The following is a 22,078-nucleotide window of genomic DNA, read 5'->3' on the forward strand; positions in this document are numbered from 1 at the left end:
CATCAAACCTGGGAGTCTTCATTGAGGGCGGAATTCCCCCATGGCAAGCAACGTGCGCTGCACCTGTAGACACTGCCTCTCTCTCTCTCTCTCTCTTTCTCTCTCTCTCTTTGCGGCGAGTTCCTCACGTGGCACGTACCTCCCGATGACGTAGCCGACTGAGCACACAAACAGCGCAGTATGCGCAAAGTTTTACTTCTGCCACCAATTGTAGCGTCCAAAAGAAGTGCACACCAAGTCTGACGCTCTTTTTAAACTTTTATTGAGCAAGCTATACGAACACAGCTCAACTTATCTCGTTCATTCCACACGCGCGTCTATCCTCACTCCTCATTTCCGCAACAGCAACGCTTCCTCCTTCTTCGCCAATCACTTTACAGGCGTGCTACGTTCACAACAAAGAGGATGCAGGATAAAGTGACAGAAATTGAAATTGTTGTATTGTAATATACATCAGGAAGCCATCTGCTTTTGTATAAAGATAAGTTAGGTTAAATGAAAATATTATTATTATTATTATCTATCTTACGGTATATCAAAAATAATTTAAGCAAAATTTAATTGAAATATTGTCGGTGTGGCCCTCCAGCAGTGCTCGGGTTGCTCATGCGGCCCCCGGTAAAAATTAATTGCCCACCCCTGCTTTAGAGGCAAATATAAAAGCGATCATGACAAAAATATTTTAAATGTGATGGAGGGGATTTTTACATTAAAAAAAAAAAAGATTTAAACCATTTCACCAAGAGGTTACTGCTACTTCACTTCACTTCACTTGACACTTACGGTATTTAGAGAAGAATAGATTGGATAGATCTGAGGGGTCCACCAATTAAGCATTAATCCGTCAAAGACAAAGTTAGATTTATTTGTTCATCAGTAAGTAACGTATTTGATTATTACTTATTGGTAATAATTGGTACTTATCGGCTTATTGGTGATTCCCAGGGCCCAAAATAATGCTGCGAGCTGTAGAGCGTTTTCTATTCGGGCTCCAGTACTATGGAATGCCCTCCCGGTAACAGTTAGAGATGCTACCTCAGTAGAAGCATTTAAGTCCCATCTTAAAACTCTTTTGTATACTCTAGCCTTTAAATAGATCCCCTTTTTTAGACCAGTTGATCTGATGTTTCTTTTCTTTTCTCTTCTGCCCCCCTCTAGCTTTTTTTTGGGGGGGGGGCACATGTCAGGTGGCCATGGATGAAGTGCTGGCTGTCCAGACTCTGGACCCGGGGTGGACCGCTCGCCTGTGCATCGGTTGGGGACATCTCTGCGCTGCTGACCCGTCTCTGCTCGGGATGGTTTCCTGCTGGCCCCACTATGGACTGGACTCTAACTATTGTGTTAGATCCACTATGGACTGGACTTTCACTAATATGTTAGATCCACTATGGACTGGACTTTCACAATATTATGTCAGACCCACTCGACATCCATTGCTTTCGGTCTCCCCTAGAGGGGGGGGGGGGTTGGTTACCCACATATGCGGTCCTCTCCAAGGTTTCTCATAGTCATTTACACCGACGTCCCACTGGGGTGAGTTTTCCTTGCCCTTATGTGGGCTCTGTACCGCGAATGTCGTTGTGGCTTGTGCAGCCCTTTGAGACACTTGGGATTTAGGGCTAAATAAATAAACATTGATTGATTGATTGATTGATTGATTGACATAACGAGGGCCGTGCTGCTGTTTTGTGACGCTAATGAGAGAAAAAAATGTTTTGTTTGCAGTTGACATACTGATACAAATATTCGTCTGTCATCTACAATTTATGTCTGCAGTTGTTTTTATGATGTGAAGTATATTTTGTCTAATTCTTTAGCTGTATATGTCTCGGTTGTATAGCATGAATATTTGCAAGCGATATCAAGATTTAGTATATGATGTTGAGTCTATGAGAGATTTATTCATCTAGTTTATTAATACTATTAAGGATATTTTCTTGATGCTAACAAATGGCACCAAAGGCGCTATAATGTGGTCATCCATGTTAAATAAAGCACTTAGCTTTCCTGTACAACAACAACTAAGCTTTTAATTTCCATCCATCCATCTATCTATCCATTTTCTACCACTTGTCTGTTATGAAAATCGAGAAAGAAAATACAGTGGATTGGACAATCACAACATTTATTACTAGGACTTAACATGACGTTAGTTTATTTGCACAACCAGGTCTTCGTAGATATATTTCAGCATAGCAACCACAAAATAACACAATCTAATGTGATCTATTGTCCTTTCTTTACATTTAGTACTGCTATCAAACACTACTAATATAGTAGAGAATAAACTCGATTGCATCACAGAGAGTTTCTCAAACAAATCAAATGTTCGAACAAACGTTTTACGAATTGATCGCCGCAGACACAAGCTGTGTGATTGTGTTCCACAAGATGATGTGATATTAATACAAGTGATATTTTTAACAGCAATTTTCTTCGACGCACTTTTGTTTTTTCTCTGACTTTATTACCTTTAAGAGACACTTTTTTCGGGACTATATGAAAGCTCTTTCCTATCTCTCTATTGGAACGATTGGAACACCCAAGAACAGAAGAGCAATACGACATTTTCTGGTCAAACGTTACACTCAGTCTCACTTGTTTTATGGCTACGCTCAAGCTGCTTGACCATTGTGTGAGTTAAGCTGCAAAGAAGAAAAACAGATGTGACATCATATGCAACCCTCCTATTATTTTGTACTAATGGAATGTTGCAATAAAAGTACACTATCACTTGTAATTAATTTCTTATTTCAAAATTGCACTTCTGAGACTTTGAAAGTTTGAACTGTTGTTTATGGTGAAGAGCACAAACTAGGAAAATCTGTATTTTGTAAGAGACATTTTTTAATATTTGAGTGTAGATCAAATCGCATCGATTTGGAAAATTGGCCGTGATGGTCAGACCTAATTCCGTGGGATAAACTGGGTAAAACAAACTACAGGATATTAAATCATCTAAAATATGAAACTTTCATTTAGCTTACTATTATCTGACACTGTCTAATACACGAGAACTGGCAAAATGAGTTATTGAGCAGAACTATTCCTCTTTTTCTGAGACGCTGGATCAACAGAGCATTTGTCTCTCTGACTTTGATGACGTGATTACCGTATTATGAAGCGCAGCATTACATAACGTGCCTCTCAGCCAATCGCCGAGCGTGACGACTCATGACTTTGTGTGTAGACTTGAAACACACAAGCTGCAGTGGTAGGCGAATGCTCAGCTGGATCTGGTATCAACTCTTACAGGAAACCACAACCCAAAACCAGCTCTTCACACATCATAGATTGTAAATAATGGAAATAATTGGCCAAGTCTTCTGTAGTTTCTTTAGCTGGCACTCATACTTAAAGCACATTCTGAGCTTTTTCATTCAAACCTCACATTTACACCTGAGACCCCTATATGCCTGCAGCAGCCTGAGTTAAGATGCTGTGTTCCTGGGTCACCTTGGTTCAGTGAGGTAACCATCCATTAAATACCTCCCCTAAACAAGGCCTTTATACCAAAGTGCAGCTTTATCAAATGCCATTCAAGCAACACTGATGCATGTGTTTCCTCCAATATCACCATTGTGTAACCTCCACTGCCACCTCTTGAGCACCCAGGAGCCCTCTTGGAAAACCAGAATAAAGTAAAAAGGAAGCCTTGTGAATGTAGAAAATGACTACCTGATTTCTAATTTCTATACCTGAAATTCTTTTTTAGTGACAATTATTTTTTATAGCCATGCCTAAAGTTTGCCGATTGCTTGTTGCTAGGCTGGATTCACAGGGTTCAAGCACAACTGTGTCCAGTTTTGAATGGTAACCAAGTTGGTGCCGTAGTCCCAGACAAAGAGTTGACAAACAATTGAATCTCTATTCTTAATTAAATATAAAATCTGTACCAGATGGCTGCATGCATGGGAAGTACGAACAACCGCAGCAATAACTGACTAAATACATGCACATCAAATGTATTAATGGAATATATGGGTGGCTAGCATAGAGCTGGGCAATATGGCTAAAAACCATATCACGATATACGTTTTTTATAATGATCAATATCGATAATTATTGATACTTTTTATGACTTATTTAAGCCTACCAATAAATACAGTGAAACAATTTCCAACTTACCAGGGGTGCTATTTATAAGTAGAGAGGGTGTCTGGTAGCCAGGTAAGTTGGGCGCCGCTAAGGTAATAAAATAATTTAAGTACATTTGAAGGGTATTTGCAGATTTGAGACGCTACTCATTAAACAGACACAATGGAAGTGTCAGGATGTAGCCGCACAGTCTGGATTAAAACCAATAAGATTAAAGACAAGTTTCTGTTATTGAGTTGATATATCAAGATATTACAGTTTCTCTTCTCACTCCACGCAGAGAATCCACAGCGAGACAGAAAGACGGCGCAACCACACTTTGTAATTGATACTGTTACATAACTGGCTATTAGCGTGTCCTTTCTATTGCTCAGTGACACTTCCTGTTTGCTGGGTTCCCAGAGCGCAAGAGACTTCATGAAACGAATCTTGCGTTATATTTTCTGGTTTCTTCTATTTAAAAAATATAAATATATATAGAATATTTTATTGAATACATTTTATATTGATATCGATTAGGTGTCTATCGCAATATATAATGATAGGGTTATATCGGCCCAGCCTTAGACTAGCAGCAGGCTAACAAGCTAGATACGAATATTAAGCTTATCTTTGTTTACATAGACTAAAAGGGACCAATTGCAAATGCTAGAATGAGTAATGGGGTTCATTGGATACATTTCTACACACAAATATAATATACAAACAATACAAGATACAAAATATATCCAGAAAAAAAACCTTGACACAATGGATACCAGACGGCACTAACAACCTTAAAGGGGTCCTGATATGCAAACCAAACTTTTTTTTTTTACCTATTGGTACCTGTTTTTGTGTATTTGGGATCTACATAAGTCCCGAAATTTTAGAAATCAAACGGTGGAGGCATGGCGGAGATATTTATAACCCAATCTTGCCTTCCGTCATACGTCCTTCAAACGAGCCGTTTGGAATTTACACATCCTGTTATATTTTTCCTGCCGGTGACGTCAGCAGATTGTCCATACATGGTAGAAATTCACCCAAAGTGCTTTGCGAGAGTCAGTGTACTGTTGCCTGCGCTGTAGTAAGCTCTTTCTTTTTCTCTATTCTTTTGTTGTAGGGCAGACTGGCTCAACCATGCACATGCATCCTCCACTGTTGCCATTTCTAATACTAATTAGCATCTAGTTTGAATGTATTTTTGTCAGTAGACCCGCTTTTAACTCTTTTTTTCAAACACTTATTTCAAACGCTTACTTACAATAAGTCATTAATTTGACTTAGTAAGTCATTATTTTGTCATTATTTTGACTTAGTAAGTCATTATTTTGACTTAGTAAATTACTAAGTCAAAAATATTGACTTACCAAGTCATAATAATGACATACTTAGTATTTCAGGTAACTAGGAGTGTTCTGTGTTTTGTTTTTACTTTACGGAAAAAATATCGAGATATATATTGTATATCGCCATTCAGCAAATGGAGCGGAAAACACAACCAAAAATTGTAGGCTTCTTCACACGACGAAGTCGGCCTACTTCACCACAGTCTGTAGTCTATTGCCCCCCCAGGCTGTGGTGGCAACGATGAGATGGCGACAGGCAGAAATAGTGTTTTTTTTATAACTTGGTTGATAGTCCTCAATTACGGAATGTTTAACAGGCTGAAAATTTAATTTTATTAATGGTTAAAGGTTAAAATATTGTCATGCAACGATTTGAATACGATGAACTTGAACAACAAGTAATTATCTGGGTAGAGGGTACAAACAATTATGTCTATCTGCGATTTATCACGGTTAATTTTGAGTTAACTATGAACAAACTGTGATTAATCACGATTAAATATTGTAACCATTTGACAGCCCTAATTTATATATATATAATATATACAGTATATACATATTATATATACAGTATATATATATATATATATATATATATATATATATATATATATATATATATATATATATATATATATATATGTATTTTAAATCGATGCACATTTCACTACCACCCAAGTTGTTGAAGCCTTGCACAAACTGTGCTTCCCATGTTGTCACACCAAACAGTCCATCCCAACTCACCCCACAGCCTCCTTTCCCTTGCAGTCCTCCAGAAGACATCCCAAGCCTTATTGCTGGAGACTTTCACATGCTCGCTGAATGACCTTCGCAGTGGCGTTTTTACCGTTGCCGTCATCTGAGCTATATTCCGTGTTATTCACGGTGGAAAGCGCAGCGGTGAATCCTCAGGCCATGTGGGCAGTGTTTGCTCCGTCATGCTGAGGGTGTCTTTGACCTAGTGGGAGAGGAGGAGGAGTGAGGAGGAAGCTAGGGGGCCCTGACACTTGATTCAAAAAGTCTGTATGTAATTTGTCTAACACCCCTCGCTCTCTGCCTCCCCTCCCTCTAACAGTAGTTTAGGAAAATAATAAATACAGCAGAACGTCCCTGAAATTACACAAGTATGTAAAAAACCCAAAACCAGTGAAGTTGGCACTTTGTGTAAATGGTAAATAAAAACAGAATACAATGATTTACAAATCCTTTTCAACCTACCGTATTTCCTTGGATTGGCGCCGGGACAATTAATTATCAATCAATCAATCAATGTTTATTTATATAACCCTAAATCACAAGAGGCTCAAAGGGCTGCACAAGCCACAACGACATCCTCGGTACAGAGCCCACATACAATTAATTTAAAACCTCTTCTCACTCCGGCGCTTACCAAAGGCATGCGGTATAGGCAAGCATGCGCTAATTATTTTAAAACCTCTTCTCACTCCGGCACTTACCAAAGGTATGAGGTAAATTTAGGCCTGCGCTTTGAGTGTGATGTACGGATACCATCATGAAAAGCACATTTAATTAAAAAAAAAAGTTATTATGGTCTTACCTTTACTTATAAATGAAGTCCATGCGCAGCTGCTTCTGAACAAAAGCATCGATAACTTGTTTATAGAAGTCTTCCTTATCTTTCTTCAGTTTTAACAGTCTTTCTGTCTCGATGGCAGAGGTGGGACCAAGTCATTGCTTTGCAAGTCACAAGTAAGTCTCAAGTCTTTGCCCTCAAGTCTCGAGTCAAGTCCCGAGTCAAGACAGGCAAGTCCCGAGTCAAGTCCAAAGTCAAGACTGGAAAGTCTCAAGTCAAGTCCCAAGTCCTGCATTTTGAATTTTGAGTCCTTTCAAGTCCTTTTAACCACAGACTAATATATTTACACACATTGTGTATGCTTTTAAAACGCTGTATTTATTTATTAAAACAAGTGCATTTGAAATTGCAGGAAAAAAAATAGTGCTGACATTGCACTTCATAATAGCACTATTAACCAGTCATTTTAAACATTTAACTCATTCCTTTACAGATTAAACACATTTGAAAAAACAAGTGCAACTGTACTTATTTGCACAAAAGTGTTAACATTGTATTTCCATGGCATATTTCATTGTAACTAGTTCCACAGCAGTTTCTATCCTGTTCTTACCTTATCTCATTGATCTCATCTCATACTGTATGTGTGTTGATGTGTGCGTACACGTGAAAAACATAACAAAAACATGAAGAAAACAATGAACAGAGTTGTACTTTTTAGATGTCAGGGCCCTATGCAATATGTACACATATTCTTAATATAATATACATTTTACTGACCTTTATTTGACTATGTTTGTCTTTTTGTCGGTGGCTAAAATACGCGGTGCTGCTGATCGCCGTCTAACGTTACGTTACTGTGTGTGATACATCGACTAACGTAACGTATAGGTACCTCATGCAGCCCTGCTTAAAAAAAATCACTTGACAAAAAGTATGAATAAGGTAGCGAACTGCAGTGGACGCAACATATTGCCGTGTTTGCAATGACGTTATAACCATAGACATCTTATAAGTAGACGCAGCATTGGCTGCTGTGACACGAGCAATTTGGCCGCCATCTTAAAGTGGTGACGAGGAGCCGGCGAGAAACCTAAACTGACAGTTGACAGGTAGAAAACATAGATGCCGGGCTGGTGTTCAGCGTTTTCCTACTCAAATGAGCGGACTGTTGAAAATAGGAATCGGGTGATTACTTTTCACAAGTAAGATTTAACATTATTGTATTTTATGAAAATAATATTACCACAGAGTTGAGAAGGAGCAAAGATCTTTAATATTTGTATGTGAAAATCACAAATACATCTTCTGGGGGAGGATGACCCCCTTACAGGGGTTTAGTTTACAAACTTTCAGCCCCACCTAAAACAAAATTCACCAGCCGCCACTGATTATGATGCATTCTCATTTTAGGCAAAATATAAGACAATACTTTCTTAACAGTATAATTGTAACCAGGAATAAGTCTTCAAGTAACAATATTTAAATACTAACATTGTTGGGTAAGACAGAATTTGGTTTTATTCTGAATCCAGTGAAACAGATTGGTGGTTTTAGCTGATATAAAGACTTTCAGGTGTTTATTTATGTTTAAGTATTTGGCAGACGCTTTTATCCAAAGCGACATACACTACCGTTCAAAAGTTTGGGGTCACATTGAAATGTCCTTATTTTTGAAGGAAAAGCACTGTACTTTTCAATGAAGATAACTTTAAACTAGTCTTAACTTTAAAGAAATACACTCTATACATAGCTAATGTGGTAAATGACTATTCTAGCTGCAAATGTCTGGTTTTTGGTGCAATATCTACATAGGTGTATAGAGGCCCATTTCCAGCAACTGTCACTCCAGTGTTCTAATGGTACAATGTGTTTGCTCATTGGCTCAGAAGGCTAATTGATGATTAGAAAACCCTTGTGCAATCATGTTCACACATCTGAAAACACTTTAGCTCGTTACAGAAGCTACAAAACTGACCTTCCTTTGAGCAGATTGAGTTTCTGGAGCATCACATTTGTGGGGTCAACTAAACGCTCAAAATGGCCAGAAAAAGAGAACTTTCATCTGAAACTCGACAGTCTATTCTTGTTCTTAGAAATGAAGGCTATTCCACAAAATTGTTTGGGTGACCCCAAACTTTTGAACGGTAGTGTACATAAAAAATACATATAAAACAATGACTGTAAACATGATTATTTAAGGGAAGAATGTAATACAAAATATCAATACAAAGTGTCAAGACAGAATAAACTCTCTGCTGCTGCAGCAACAGAGATACAGTCTATAAGATATATACATATCTAATGTATTCATACATTGTTTATGTAGGATATACGCATGTATATATAACCTAATCATATTGTTTCTTCAATTTAAAAATAGCTGACCGTTTTTTTCCCCCTTCTCTGGGATTATATTCCCAGTTTTGATCTTGGACGTCTGGTCACTTATAGCGTATAAGAATATTATATTACTGTTAAGCAAACTATGAATAATAAAACACGCCAAAACATGTGTCCTTTATCATAGCTACACGTATGACAAAAAAGCGCGTGAAAATCAGTGGTATTCAGTGAGGTAAGATGAATTAAATGCGCTGACAGTTCATTGCTCCTGCCAAATGAATTGCACTAGTGGAGCGGATCACCACTCCAAGATGGCGGCCCCGCGTCTCGTCTGCGCCTGTAGGCAGTAGCGCTCCATGCTGCGTACCCTTATAAGATGTCTATGGTTATAACGTTAGCAGTGAGTTTACAGCCTCACTGATTTAACTACACAGCAAATAAAAGTCACGTTACTTAGCCAATAAACGTTAGCTTACATTCAAAACTTGCCCTTCTTTGTGCAACTTCAAATGTCGAACGAAGTTGGAAGTTGTTACGTCTTCGTCTATAATATGCGAACTGCATGATTTGCATAGGGCTATTCGTTTTTTGTTGACCGAGTAGTAGTTTTAATACCCGAACGAAATTATCTTTGGCATAATTGTTTCTCACTGCCGCATTGTTTGACAATTCTTCTTCATTGGTTGTCCTGCAATTTGATTGGATGAGAGCTGTGGGATGAAAACAGCGTAGATCTAATTTGATTGGCTGTTGTACTGAGAGCACACCAGCTGACAGGAACAACACGCTGATAGACACAGACGAAGACAAGGAAAAATATGGAGCGGCGCGCTTCCAAATAACTTTTTAATCTTTGGGTTTTGGGGAAAGTAGCAAGTCATGTCAAGTCAAAAGGCTCAAGTCCAACTGAAGTCACAAGTCATTGATGTTAAAGTCTAAGTCGAGTTGCAAGTCTCTTTACATTTTGTCAAGTCGAGTCCAAAGTCATCAAATTCATGACTCGAGTCTGACTCGAGTCCAAGTCATGTGACTCGAGTCCACACCTCTGCTCGATTGGGGATATTCCTTTAATTATTACCTCCTGCTTCGATTGAAAATCCAGTTTAGAAAACTGTTTTATTTTAGATATGTAAACCTCCATGTTAAAAGTGCAAGCGAGAGGAAAAATTTAACGATCGCTGCTAAAGCTGTTGCTGCTTGTTGTCGCTGCTTGTTGTCACTTCTTCTTCAGCCGAGTACCGGTAGTCGCAAGAAGGATCACTAGCGCCCTCTACCACCAGGAGACAGGAGTAATTTAATGACTCATATTTGACACACGCAGCTACGGTATATTAATAAAACATAGCTGCATACTGTTCTTTTTAGCATATTCAATAGCTTGGACCTTAAATCCTACTGAATAGCTCTTAATCTTCTTCCCTTTATGCGATTTTAAATTGTTGAAATCAGCCTCCTCCATTTTGAAAATGATGACAGGTGAAGTGTCACTCGTGACGTGACGAGTTTGACCCGGCGTAAATTCTAGACCTGCGCTAATAAAAATAATATTTTGCGAAACGAAGCGTTAATCTGAGCCGGCGGTAAAGCTAAGCATGCGCTAATTATTTTGCAAAACAAGTTTGACCCGGCAGTAATTCTAGGCATGCGCATACTATATTCCCGGCGGCAATTCAAGGAAATACGGTATATTAAATTGATTACACTGCAAAGACAAGATACTCACTGTTGGAACTGGTAAACTGTTATTTTTTGCAAATATTAGCTCATTTGGAATTTGATGCCTGCAACATGTTTCAAAAAAGCTGGCACAAGTGGCAAAAAAAACTGAGAAAGTTGAGGAATGCTCACCAAACACTTATTTGGAACATCCCACAGGTGAACAGGCTAATTGGGAAAAGGTGGGTGCCATGATTGGATATAAAAGCAGCTTCCATGAAATGCTCAGTCATTCACAAACAAGGATGGGGAGAGGGTCACCACTTTGTGAACAAATGCGTGAGCAAATGGTCAAACAGTTTAAAAACAACATTTCTCAACGAGCTATTGTAAGGAATTTAGGGATTTCACCATCTACTGTACGTAAATTCATCAAAAGGTTCAGAAAATCTAGAGAAATGGCGGCAAGGCTGAAAACCAACATTGAATGCCCGTGACCTTCTATCCCTCAGGCGGTACTGCATCAAAAAGCGACACCAGTGTGTAAAGGATATCACCACATGGGCTCAGAAACACTTCAGAAAACTACTGTCAGTAACTACAGTTCGTCGCTACATCTGTATGTGCAAGTTAAAACACTACTGTACAAAGCCAAAGCCATTTATCAACAACACCCAGAAACGCCGCCAGCTTCGCTGGGCCCGAGCTCATCTAAGATGGACTGATGCAAAGTGAAAAAGTGTTCTGTGGTCTGACGAGTCCACATTTCAAATGTTTTTTGGAAACTGTGGACGTTGTGTCCTCCAGACCAAAGAGGAAAAGAACCATTTGCGCCTGTTCTAGGCAATGGTATGGGGGTGTATTAGTGCCCAAGGCATGGGTAACTTACACATCTGTGAAGGCACCATTAATGCTGAAAGGTACATACAGGTTTTGGAGCAACATATGTTGCCATTCAAGTAACGTCTTTTTCATGGACGCCCCTGCTTATTTTTTAGCAAGACAATGCCAAGCCACATTCTGCACGTGTTAGAACAGCGAGGCTTCGTAGTAAAAGCGTGCAGGTACTAGACTGGCATGCCTGTAGTCCAGACCTGTCTCCCATTGAAAATGTGTGGCACATTGTGAAGCGTCAAATACGACAACGGAGACCGCGGGCTGTTGAAAACCTTAAGCTGTACATCAAGCAAGAATGGAAAAAATTCCACGTGAAAAACTTCAAAAACTGGTCTTCTCAGTTCCCAAACGTTTACTGAGTGTTGTTAAAAGAAAAGGCGATGTAACACAGTGGTAAAAATGCCTCTGTGCCAACTTTTTTGCAATGTGTTTCTGGCATTAAATTCTAAGTTAATGATTATTTGCACACAAAAAAAGAAGTTTCTTAGTTTGAACATTAAATATCTTGTTTTTGCAGTCTATTCCAATTGAATACAATTTTAAAAGGATTTGCAAGTCATTGTATTCTGTTTTTATTTACCATTTACACAATGTGCCATCTTCACTGGTTTTAGGTTTTGTATTTAAGCACATTTGAGGAGGGAAATTATGTTTTTAAAGTAGCTATAAATTTTGTGTTATGCCCCTTTCCCATTGCAAAGCAACAGCTCAGGCTTTCCAATGTTGATAAGAAAACACATGAGGGCAACAAGAAAAGTGAGTACTGCCTCCATATGGAGTTTGTTATGTATAACACTGCAGTGTCCAGAGCTCACACTAGCATGTGTGTTTATCTCGAGCCATGTTTCCTCAAATATTACAGCCAGCCAATCTGATTGACCAATCAGAGCGCCAGGTACTTCAACTGATCATGTGCTGTACGAGAAATTGCTTGTATTCCGTGACGTCACTTCTTTTAACAAGTGAAAAACTGTGGCGGTCAACCAAGCCAAGATTGCTGTTGTGCAGCAAGCAGCACGTAAATTATAATTCTGAGTACACAAGGGTCCTAAATCTTTCCGCAAAAATCATACACATCCAGACATCTTTATATATGACAGAACATATGAAAACTTGGAAAAGCATGGAGGTCTACAACTTCTTGGCGTGTGGCTGGGTCAAGGAAATTGATATCAATACTATTTTTGCTTGGGTACGATTGCATTTCATGATTTAACTTTGTGTATACCTCCATGTTTGTTGATACTGTTGAACACGCTGTTGATGAGAACGAATGTTTTCCCTGTCTTTATCACAATATAACTGTAAATGTCAACATTGTGTACATGCTGAAAGCTTCATTTATGATTGTTGCCTTTGGTAAAAATGTTACTCTTTCAGGTTTTTCCTCACAGAAAGTTGGTGCTTTTCAAAACACTCGTAGCAAAAATGTGTTTTAGGAAATACAAATAATATCAAGATAATACTCAAATGGGAAACTCTAAACGTTAAAAGTATATCAAACAAACCTTTAACGAAGTGATCACTGAAAACTTGTGCATTCTTCGACTCTGCTCTGCAGGACTGGAGTGCGTGCCACTTTTTTTGTCGTTTTGAAAATCTTGTACTGTATTTTTCAGACTATAAGTCGCACCGGCCGAAAATGCATAATAAAGAAGGAAAAAAACATAGATAAGTCGCACTGGAGTATAAATCGCATTTTTGGGGGAAATTTATTTGATAAAACCCAACACCAAGAATAGACATTTGAAAGGCAATTTAAAATAAATAAAGAATAGTGAACAACAGGCTGAATAAGTGTACGTTATTTGACGCATAAATAACCAACTGAGAACGTGCCTGGTATGTTAACGTAACATATTATGGTAAAAGTCATTCAAATAACTATAACATTTAGAACATGCTATACGTTTACCAAACAATCTGTCACTCCTAATCGCTAAATCTGATGAAATCTTATACGTCTAGTCTCTTACGTGAATGAGCTAAATAATATTATTTGATATTTTACGGTAACGTGTTAATAATTTCTCACATAAGTCGCTCCTGAGTATAAGTCGCACCCCCGGCCAAACTATGAAAAAAACCGCGACTTATAGTTCGAAAAATACTGTACTTTTCCGCCCTTCTTGATCACCTATCTCTTTTGCGATTTGAATGGTTTCAAATAGAGCTACAGCTATCGAATATTTTAGTAATCGAGTATTCTATCGAATATCCCGATCGATTAATCAAATAAATCATATTTTTGCTTAATTAAGGTTTAATTATACATGTAAAGATGTGCTCTTGTCCACTGCTTTCTGCGGCGTCTGCCATTGCGAGTTATGTTGGCGAAAAAGTTATCTAAACTCAAGCACATTTAAAAGAGCGGTGTTGTGCAGTGCAGGGGGCGTATGATCTGTGACGTAAACACGCTGTGCAATACCTAAACAGTCCGTGCGAAATGTGAGCTTTGACTACTGTTTATTAAACGAGGTAAAATGGCGTAAAAATTTTTTTACGACGTCTCGAGGCAGAGAACATTCCTCGAATATATTTTGTAATCGAATTACTCGAGGAATCGTTTCAGCTCTAGTTCCAAACAAAAAACAACGCAAGCATAAAGCATTTTCTAGCCTATTACCCATTGAGAACAGATGCTGGCGTGATCACCACTCGTATTTAATGAGCGGGACGTGAGACGGACGTGACAGTATTGTACCTTAATGAAGGAGAATCAGTAGCAAGTAGAGCCATGTGAGCTTTTTAAAGGGGAACTGCACATTTTTGGAATTTTGTCTATCATTCACAATCCTTATGTGAGACAAGCACACATACAGTAACTTGTATATACACGCTAATAAACGTCAGCTAACAATGGAGGTAATGGGAGTTGCTCTACTCCGTCTATAAAGCGTTCTCAAAAACATCCGAACACCTCCATAAAAGTGTATATACACGCTGTAAGTATATATGTAATGTAGTAACAGGCACATTCATAATAACATGTAATGTTTACGTATTTTGATCATTTTAGGCATACGGCTGCACATTGATTTCATCGACACATCACAACATTCGCTATTTACTTCAACAACAAGACTGACTACTACTCAGGCCACAGTTCGTGGGAGACAACAGACATAATCAAACACTTACTGTACAATTTCTGCTCTCACTGGGATGACAACTGATTGTCAACTATTTATTTTGTATCTGTCTATTTCGGTGAATAATTTACATCAATAACATATATCATAAGCGTCATCATAAAAGTCATCATTATTCGTCGTTACGCGACCGAAGCAAACTCATAATATTGATGCCTATAATATTGCTGACAGAAAAATAACTTCCATACCATGTAATAAGCAAAGCACACTACTACAGTAGGTAGGTGTGCTATTTAAATTTAATACATGTAGTTTAAAGGCCTACTGAAATGAATTTTTTTTATTTAAACGGGGATAGCAGATCTATTCTATGTGTCATACTTGATCATTTCGCGATATTGCCATATTTTTGCTGAAAGGATTTAGTATAGAACAACGACGATAAAGATTGCAACTTTTGGTATCTGATAAAAAAAAGCCTTGCACCTACCGGAAGTAGCGTGACGTAGTCAGTTGAACATATACGCAAAGTTCCCTATTGTTTACAATGATGGCCGCATGAAGTGAGAGAGATTCGGACCGAGAAAGCGACAATTTCCCCATTAATTTGAGCGAGGATGAAAGATTTGTGGATGAGTAAAGTGCAAGTGAAGGACTAGTGGGGAGTTGAAGCTATTCAGATAGGGAAGATGCTGTGAGAGCCGGGGGTGACCTGATATTCAGCTGGGAATGACTACAACAGTAAATAAACACAACACATATATATACTCTATTAGCCACAACACAACCAGGCTTATATTTAATATGCCACAAATTAATCCTGCATAAAAACACCTGCGTGTTTGTTATGCTAGCTCCTAGCTCCTCTGCTAGCTCCTAGCTCCATAGAACACGCCAATACAATTCAAACACCTGATCAACACACACAATCACTCAGCCCAAAAGACCGTTTACCTAACCCAAGGTTCATAAAGCTTATATATTTTTAAAAAGTTACGTACGTGACGCGCACATACGGTCAAGTTATCGAATGTTTAGCAGCCAAGGCTGCATACTCACGGTACCTGATATTCAGCTGGGAATGACTACAACAGTAAATAAACACAACACATATATATACTCTATTAGCCACAACACAACCAGGCTTATATTTAATATGCCACAAATTAATCCTGCATAATAACACCTGCGTGTTTGTTATGCTAGCTCCTAGCTCCTCTGCTAGCTCCTAGCTCCATAGAACACGCCAATACAATTCAAACACCTGATCAACACACACAATCACTCAGCCCAAAAGACCGTTCACCTAACCCAAGGTTCATAAAGCTTATATATTTTTAAAAAGTTACGTACGTGACGCGCACGTACGGTACGGTACGTGTTATGCTAGTTCCTAGCTCCTCTGCTAGCTCCTAGCTCCATAGAACACGCCAATACAATTCAAACACATGATCAACACACACAATCACTCAGCCCAAAAGACCGTTCACCTAACCCAAGGTTCATAAAGCTTATATATTTTAAAAAAGTTACGTACATACGCAAAAAAAAGCCAAAGCTGCATACTCACAGTAGCACGTCTGCGTCTTTGTCATCCAAATCAAAGTAATCCTGGTAAGAGTCTGTGTTGTCCCAGTTCTCTACAGGCGTCTGTGTATCCAAATCAAAAGTCCTCCTGGTTAGAGTCTCTGTTATCCGAGTTCTTCTATCTTGACTGCATCTTTCGGGAATGTAAACAAAGAAGCGCCGGCTGTGTACTGTTGTGGCGGACTACGTTCGAAAAATACGTCCATTTTGCACCGACAACTTTCTTCTTTGCTTGCTTGGCTTCCTTCTCCATAATGCAATGAACATGATTGAAACAGATTCACGAACACAGATGTCCAGAATACTGTGGAATTATGAAATGAAAACAGAGCTTTTTCGTATCGGCTTCAATGTGGAAGGCATACCCGTGTTCGCCGGGCTACGTCACACGCATACGTCATCCTCAGAGGCGTTTCGAACCGGAAGTTTAGCGGCAAATTTAAAATGTCACTTTATAAGTTAACCCAGCCGTATTGGCATGTGTTATAATGTTAAGATTTCATCATTGATATATAAACTATCAGACTGCGTGGTCGGTAGTAGTGGCTTTCAGTAGGCCTTTAATAGCCTTAGTGTTTTTTAGGGTAGTGTTTTGGGGGCTCTGAAGACTGGATGCACTGACAAAAAGGTGGAGTTTTATGGGTGTTTTGTTTCTTCACTGTAATCGTTTTCACCATCAATGGCAGGTTATTGTGATAGTCCATATCACCCATCCCTACTGGCCAGGTGTGGCCAGTGGGCCTAGAATTTGACACCTGTGGTCTAAACGCCTTAAATACCCGTTACAGTAATGACAGTAAACTAACAATATTCGATTTCTTCAGTATTTGCTGCGTAATTGTAAAACAGTAACAATAATTTGTAAGCAAAAAAATATTTTCCAGGCAAGAAAGTTTCTTTCCACCAAAACCTCCTCTGTTTTCTGGTCAAAGCTGTACTCCTGTGCAAGTGTGTTTACACTGCTATCATCTGTGCAACGTTTCCCTGTTTGCAAGTTGCCAGCTAGCTTTTCCCTGCAACAACACTGTCCTTATGTGTTTGGGCCATTTCATGCTTACTAAAGATGACTGCAGCTTTCTCCCACTTCCACTTTCAACCACTTAGATGTATCCATTGTTGTGTAGTTCTAGTACAGTGCCAAAAAGTTGTGAGCAACAAAATCTTGCAAGTGCAAAAATGTTTCGCTCGTACGCTCGCATCACAGGAACCTCCGGAGGGCTAAGCCCCCCCTGTTCTTCAAACCTAGGGACGGCCCTGCGCCAAAGTTAAGTCCTGAAAGACAAGCTTGCTTGTCGCAGACCAAAATCGGACATTCAAAATAAACTTCCTGTTTACATTGTTATATTGCCATTACCTGAACTTGCTTAATGTCAAAAGGAAAGGGAAATTGTCAGTGAAGTAATTTAGTGGGTTATTTCTGGTCTGTCCTAAATGCTCATAAGCAATTTCAAGAGTTTCCCAGCTTACAATTTCAAACTTGGTAGAAGCCAAAAGTGGTCGCGTGTCAAAAGCAGATACAATCATCAATTTTTTTATAATTTGCAAGTGAAAGCAACACTCTGGATTGTTTTTTGGCTTTGCTGTGCACAACATATAGTACAGGCCAAAAGTTTGGACACGCCTTCTCCTCATTCAATGCGTTTTCTTTATTTTCATGACTATTTGCATTGTAGATTGTCACTGAAGGCATCAAAACTATGAATGGACACATGTGGGGTTATGTACTTAACAAAAAAAGGTGAAATAACTGAAAACATGTTTTATATTGAGTTCAATCCCGGGCTCGGGATCTTTCTGTGTGGAGTTTGCATGTTCTCCCCGTGTCTGCGTAGGTTCCCTCCGGGTACTCTGGCTTCCTCCCACCTCCAATGACATGCACCTGGGGATAATTGATTGGCAACACTAAATTGGCCCTAGTCTGTGAATGTTGTCTGTCTCTCTGTGTTGGCCCTGTGATGAGGTGGCGACTTGTCCAGGGTGTACCCCGCCTTCCGCCCGAATGCAGCTGAGATAGGCTCCAGCACCCCCCGCGACCCCAAAAGGGACAAGCGGTAGAAAATGGATGGATGGATGTTTTATATTCTAGTTTCTTCAAAATAGCCACCCTTTGCTCTCATTACTGCTTTGCACACTCTTGGCATTCTCTCGATGAGCTTCAAGCACACCTGTGAAGTGAAAACCATTTCAGGTGACTATCTCTTGAAGCTCATTGAGAGAATGCCAAGAGTGTGCAAAAAAGTAATCAGAGCAAACGGTGGCTATTTTGAAGAAACTGGAATATAAAACATGTTTCAGTTATTTCACCATTTTTTGTTAAGTACATAACTCCACATGTGTTCATTCATAGTTTTGATGCCTTCAATGACAATCTACAATGTAAATAGTCATGAAAATAAAGAAAACGCATTGAATGAGAAGGCGTGTCCAAACTTTGCCTGTACTGTACATGAAATTCCCACTACCTCACTTTCATGATAGTGCACACAATTATATTATTCTGAATGTATGAATAAACAAATAGACACTTACCTTGTTTAACTGTCCAACAGTCATTCATCCACCATCACCATTCAACTTATATTGATGAATGTACACCGAATGTGTCCGCCCAACATTGCACCTGTTGATTGCTAGCATTACACTTGCTAAATACCTTAATCCATCCATTTTCTACCGCTCGTCCCTTACCTCTTTAGCCGTAAATTATGTGATGAAGTAGTAGCTTCTTATTTCAGGTCTCAATGGCTCCTGGTTGGTTCCTGACATCGTAGCAACGGCCCCTGGATTGATTCGGTCCTCGGTGGTCAACTTGAGCTGCCATTTTGCTAGCTAAGAAGCTAGCTTGACGTAGCTAATGGCTTGCTTTGGTAGTCTTATGTACAGTGAGGGCAAAAAGCTGCCTATTTTTTTTGTTATTTGTTTAGTTTAATAAAAAATAAACCCAATTTCATCCCGTACTGTCGGATAATTTCTCAACAGTTTAAGTGTACAGCTGTAGAAGATTCGATTACCCACAATGCCATTCACCTGGCAGTCCACTCCAAAACACCTGAAATCGGGCTGTAATTTTTGTGGACATTTTAACAAAGCTAAACACACTTGTTACATTTATTTATAACTTATAATAAATAAAGCTTTTTAGTTTCATTTATACTATTTTATTGCTTCCAAACAACTTTTTGGGGTTCAAAGAATGGCATTTATGATGGAGTTTTCTTCAATTTGACTGCTGGACTACAAATTAATTCACTAATCTGTATTTATTTCATGATGATAAATACACATTCTTACAAAAGTTCCCACTAGCTTTTAAAAAAAATGTTTTTTAAATATGAATATTATTTTATATACACATTTATATTTGTGTCATTAAATCAATTGTATTATATACAGCTTTGTTTTCAACTGTGCTTGTTGTTAAAAGGCGTCATATATAAATACATATATGTATAATAAATTAGTTATATTAGTTATAAAATACATTCAAAAACATTTAAAGAGCAAAACTAGAAAATAATACAAAATAGTAAATGAAATGCATTTACAAACCCTGTTTCCATATGAGTTGGGAAATTGGGTTAAATGTAAATATAAACGGACTACAATGATTTGCAAATCCTTTTCAACCCATATTCAATTGAATGCACTACAAATACAAGATATTTGATGTTCAAACTCATAAACTTTATTTTTTTTTGCACATAATAATTAACTTAGAATTTCATGGCTGCAACACGTGCCAAAGTAGTTGGGAAAGAGCATGTTCACCACTGTGTTACATGGCCTTTCCTTTTAACAACACTCAGTAAACGTTTGGGAACTGAGGAGACACATTTTTTAAGCTTCTCAGGTGGAATTCTTTCCTATTCTTGCTTGATGTACAGCTTAAGTTGTTCAACAGTCCGGGGGTCTCCGTTGTGGTATTTTAGGCTTCATAATGCGCCACACATTTTCAATGGGAGACAGGTCTGGACTACATGCAGGCCAGTCTAGTACCCGCACTCTTTTACCATGAAGCCACGTTGATGGAACACGTGGCTTGGCATTGTCTTGCTGAAATAAGCAGGGGCGTCCATGGTAACGTTGCTTGGATGGCAACATATGTTGCTCCAAAACCTGTATGTACCTTTCAGCATTAATGGCGCCTTCCCAGATGTGTAAGTTACCCATGTCTTGGGCACTAATACACCCCCATACCATCACAGATGCTGGCTTTTGAACTTTGCGCCTATAACAATCCGGATGGTTCTTTTCCTCTTTAGTCCGGAGGACACAACGTCCACAGTTTCAAAAAACAATTTGAAATGCGGACTCGTCAGAACACAGAACACTTTTCCACTTTGTATCAGTCCATCTTAGATGAGCTCAGGCCCAGCGAAGCCAACGGCGTTTCTGGGTGTTGTTGATAAACGGTTTTCGCCTTGCATAGGATAGTTTTAACTTGCAGTTACAGATGTAGCGACCAACTGTAGTTACTGACAGTGGGTTTCTGAAGTGTTCCTGAGCCCATGTGGTGATATCCTTTACACACTGATGTCGCTTGTTGATGCAGTACAGCATGAGGGATCGAAGGTCACGGGCTTAGCTGCTTACGTGCAGTGATTTCTCCAGATTCTCTGAACCCGTTTGAGGATATTACGGACCTAGATGGTGAAATCCCTAAATTCCTTGCAATAGCAGGTTGAGAAAGGTTTTTCTTAAACTGTTCAACAATTTGCTCACGTATTTGTTGACAAAGTGGTGACCCTCGCTCCATCCTTGTTTGTGAATGACTGAGCATTTTATGGAATCTACTTTTATACCCAATCATGGCACCCACCTGTTCCCAATTTGCCTGTTCACCTGTGGGATGTTCCAAATAAGTGTTTGGTGAGCATTCCTCAACTTTATCAGTATTTATTGCCACCTTTCCCAACTTCTTTGTCACGTGTTGCTGGCATCAAATTCTAAAGTTAATGATTATTTGCAAAAAAAAAAAAAAGTTTATCAGTTTGAACATCAAATATGTTGTCTTTGTAGCATATTCAACTGAATATGGGTTGAAAATGATTTGCAAATCATTGTATTCCGTTTATATTTACATCTAACACAATTTCCCAACTCATATGGAAACGGGGTTTGTAGAATGCACGTTTTGCAACAATTTATTGACTTGAATATAGTGAAGTCAATCCGTTTTTCCCCTTATATAAAGTTACTGTTATTTGTTTACAGGTGATAAGTTTAAGCTTTCATGAGGATTTGCGTTTTTTGTGTGTATATTTTCCTGATTGATTGTGTATCACTGTATGACAGTTCTGCAACAAATCACCATAGTTTAATAGGCTCACACTTATCCAGTATATGTGGGATCATATAAGTGAAAAAAACAAAAACTGAAAGTTGACAAAAGGAGCGAGTTGGTGGAGAAGTTTGTGCACTGACACTAAACTGAACTCCACTTGAACTTATCCACAATGCAGCCATGGAATTTTATTTTTTGTGCAAAATGTTGTGAAGCTCCAAAATTAGCCATCTTGAAGTCTCCAAATCTA

General features: G+C 38.7%; 1 protein-coding gene across 2 annotated transcripts in view; it reads right to left on the bottom strand.

Moving 5' to 3' along the window:
* Positions 1-19,573, bottom strand: part of si:dkeyp-23e4.3 (rho GTPase-activating protein 7) — a 161,263-nt gene extending 141,690 nt beyond the window's left edge. Inside the window, exons 1-3 of one of the 2 annotated variants that reach the window (XM_062048865.1) lie at positions 19,233-19,573; positions 19,074-19,164; positions 6,174-6,387 (exon numbers count right to left, since the gene is read on the bottom strand). In XM_062048865.1, the coding sequence (XP_061904849.1) occupies positions 6,174-6,288 (115 nt within the window). In that variant the 5' untranslated portion in view covers positions 6,289-6,387; positions 19,074-19,164; positions 19,233-19,573. The remainder of the gene's footprint in view (positions 1-6,173; positions 6,388-19,073; positions 19,165-19,232) is intronic. The other variant, XM_062048866.1, reaches the window with a different exon arrangement.
* Between the last annotated feature and the right edge of the window lie 2,505 nt (positions 19,574-22,078).

This window comes from Entelurus aequoreus, linkage group LG05 (assembly GCF_033978785.1).
Source record: "Entelurus aequoreus isolate RoL-2023_Sb linkage group LG05, RoL_Eaeq_v1.1, whole genome shotgun sequence".
NCBI lineage: Eukaryota > Metazoa > Chordata > Actinopteri > Syngnathiformes > Syngnathidae > Entelurus > Entelurus aequoreus.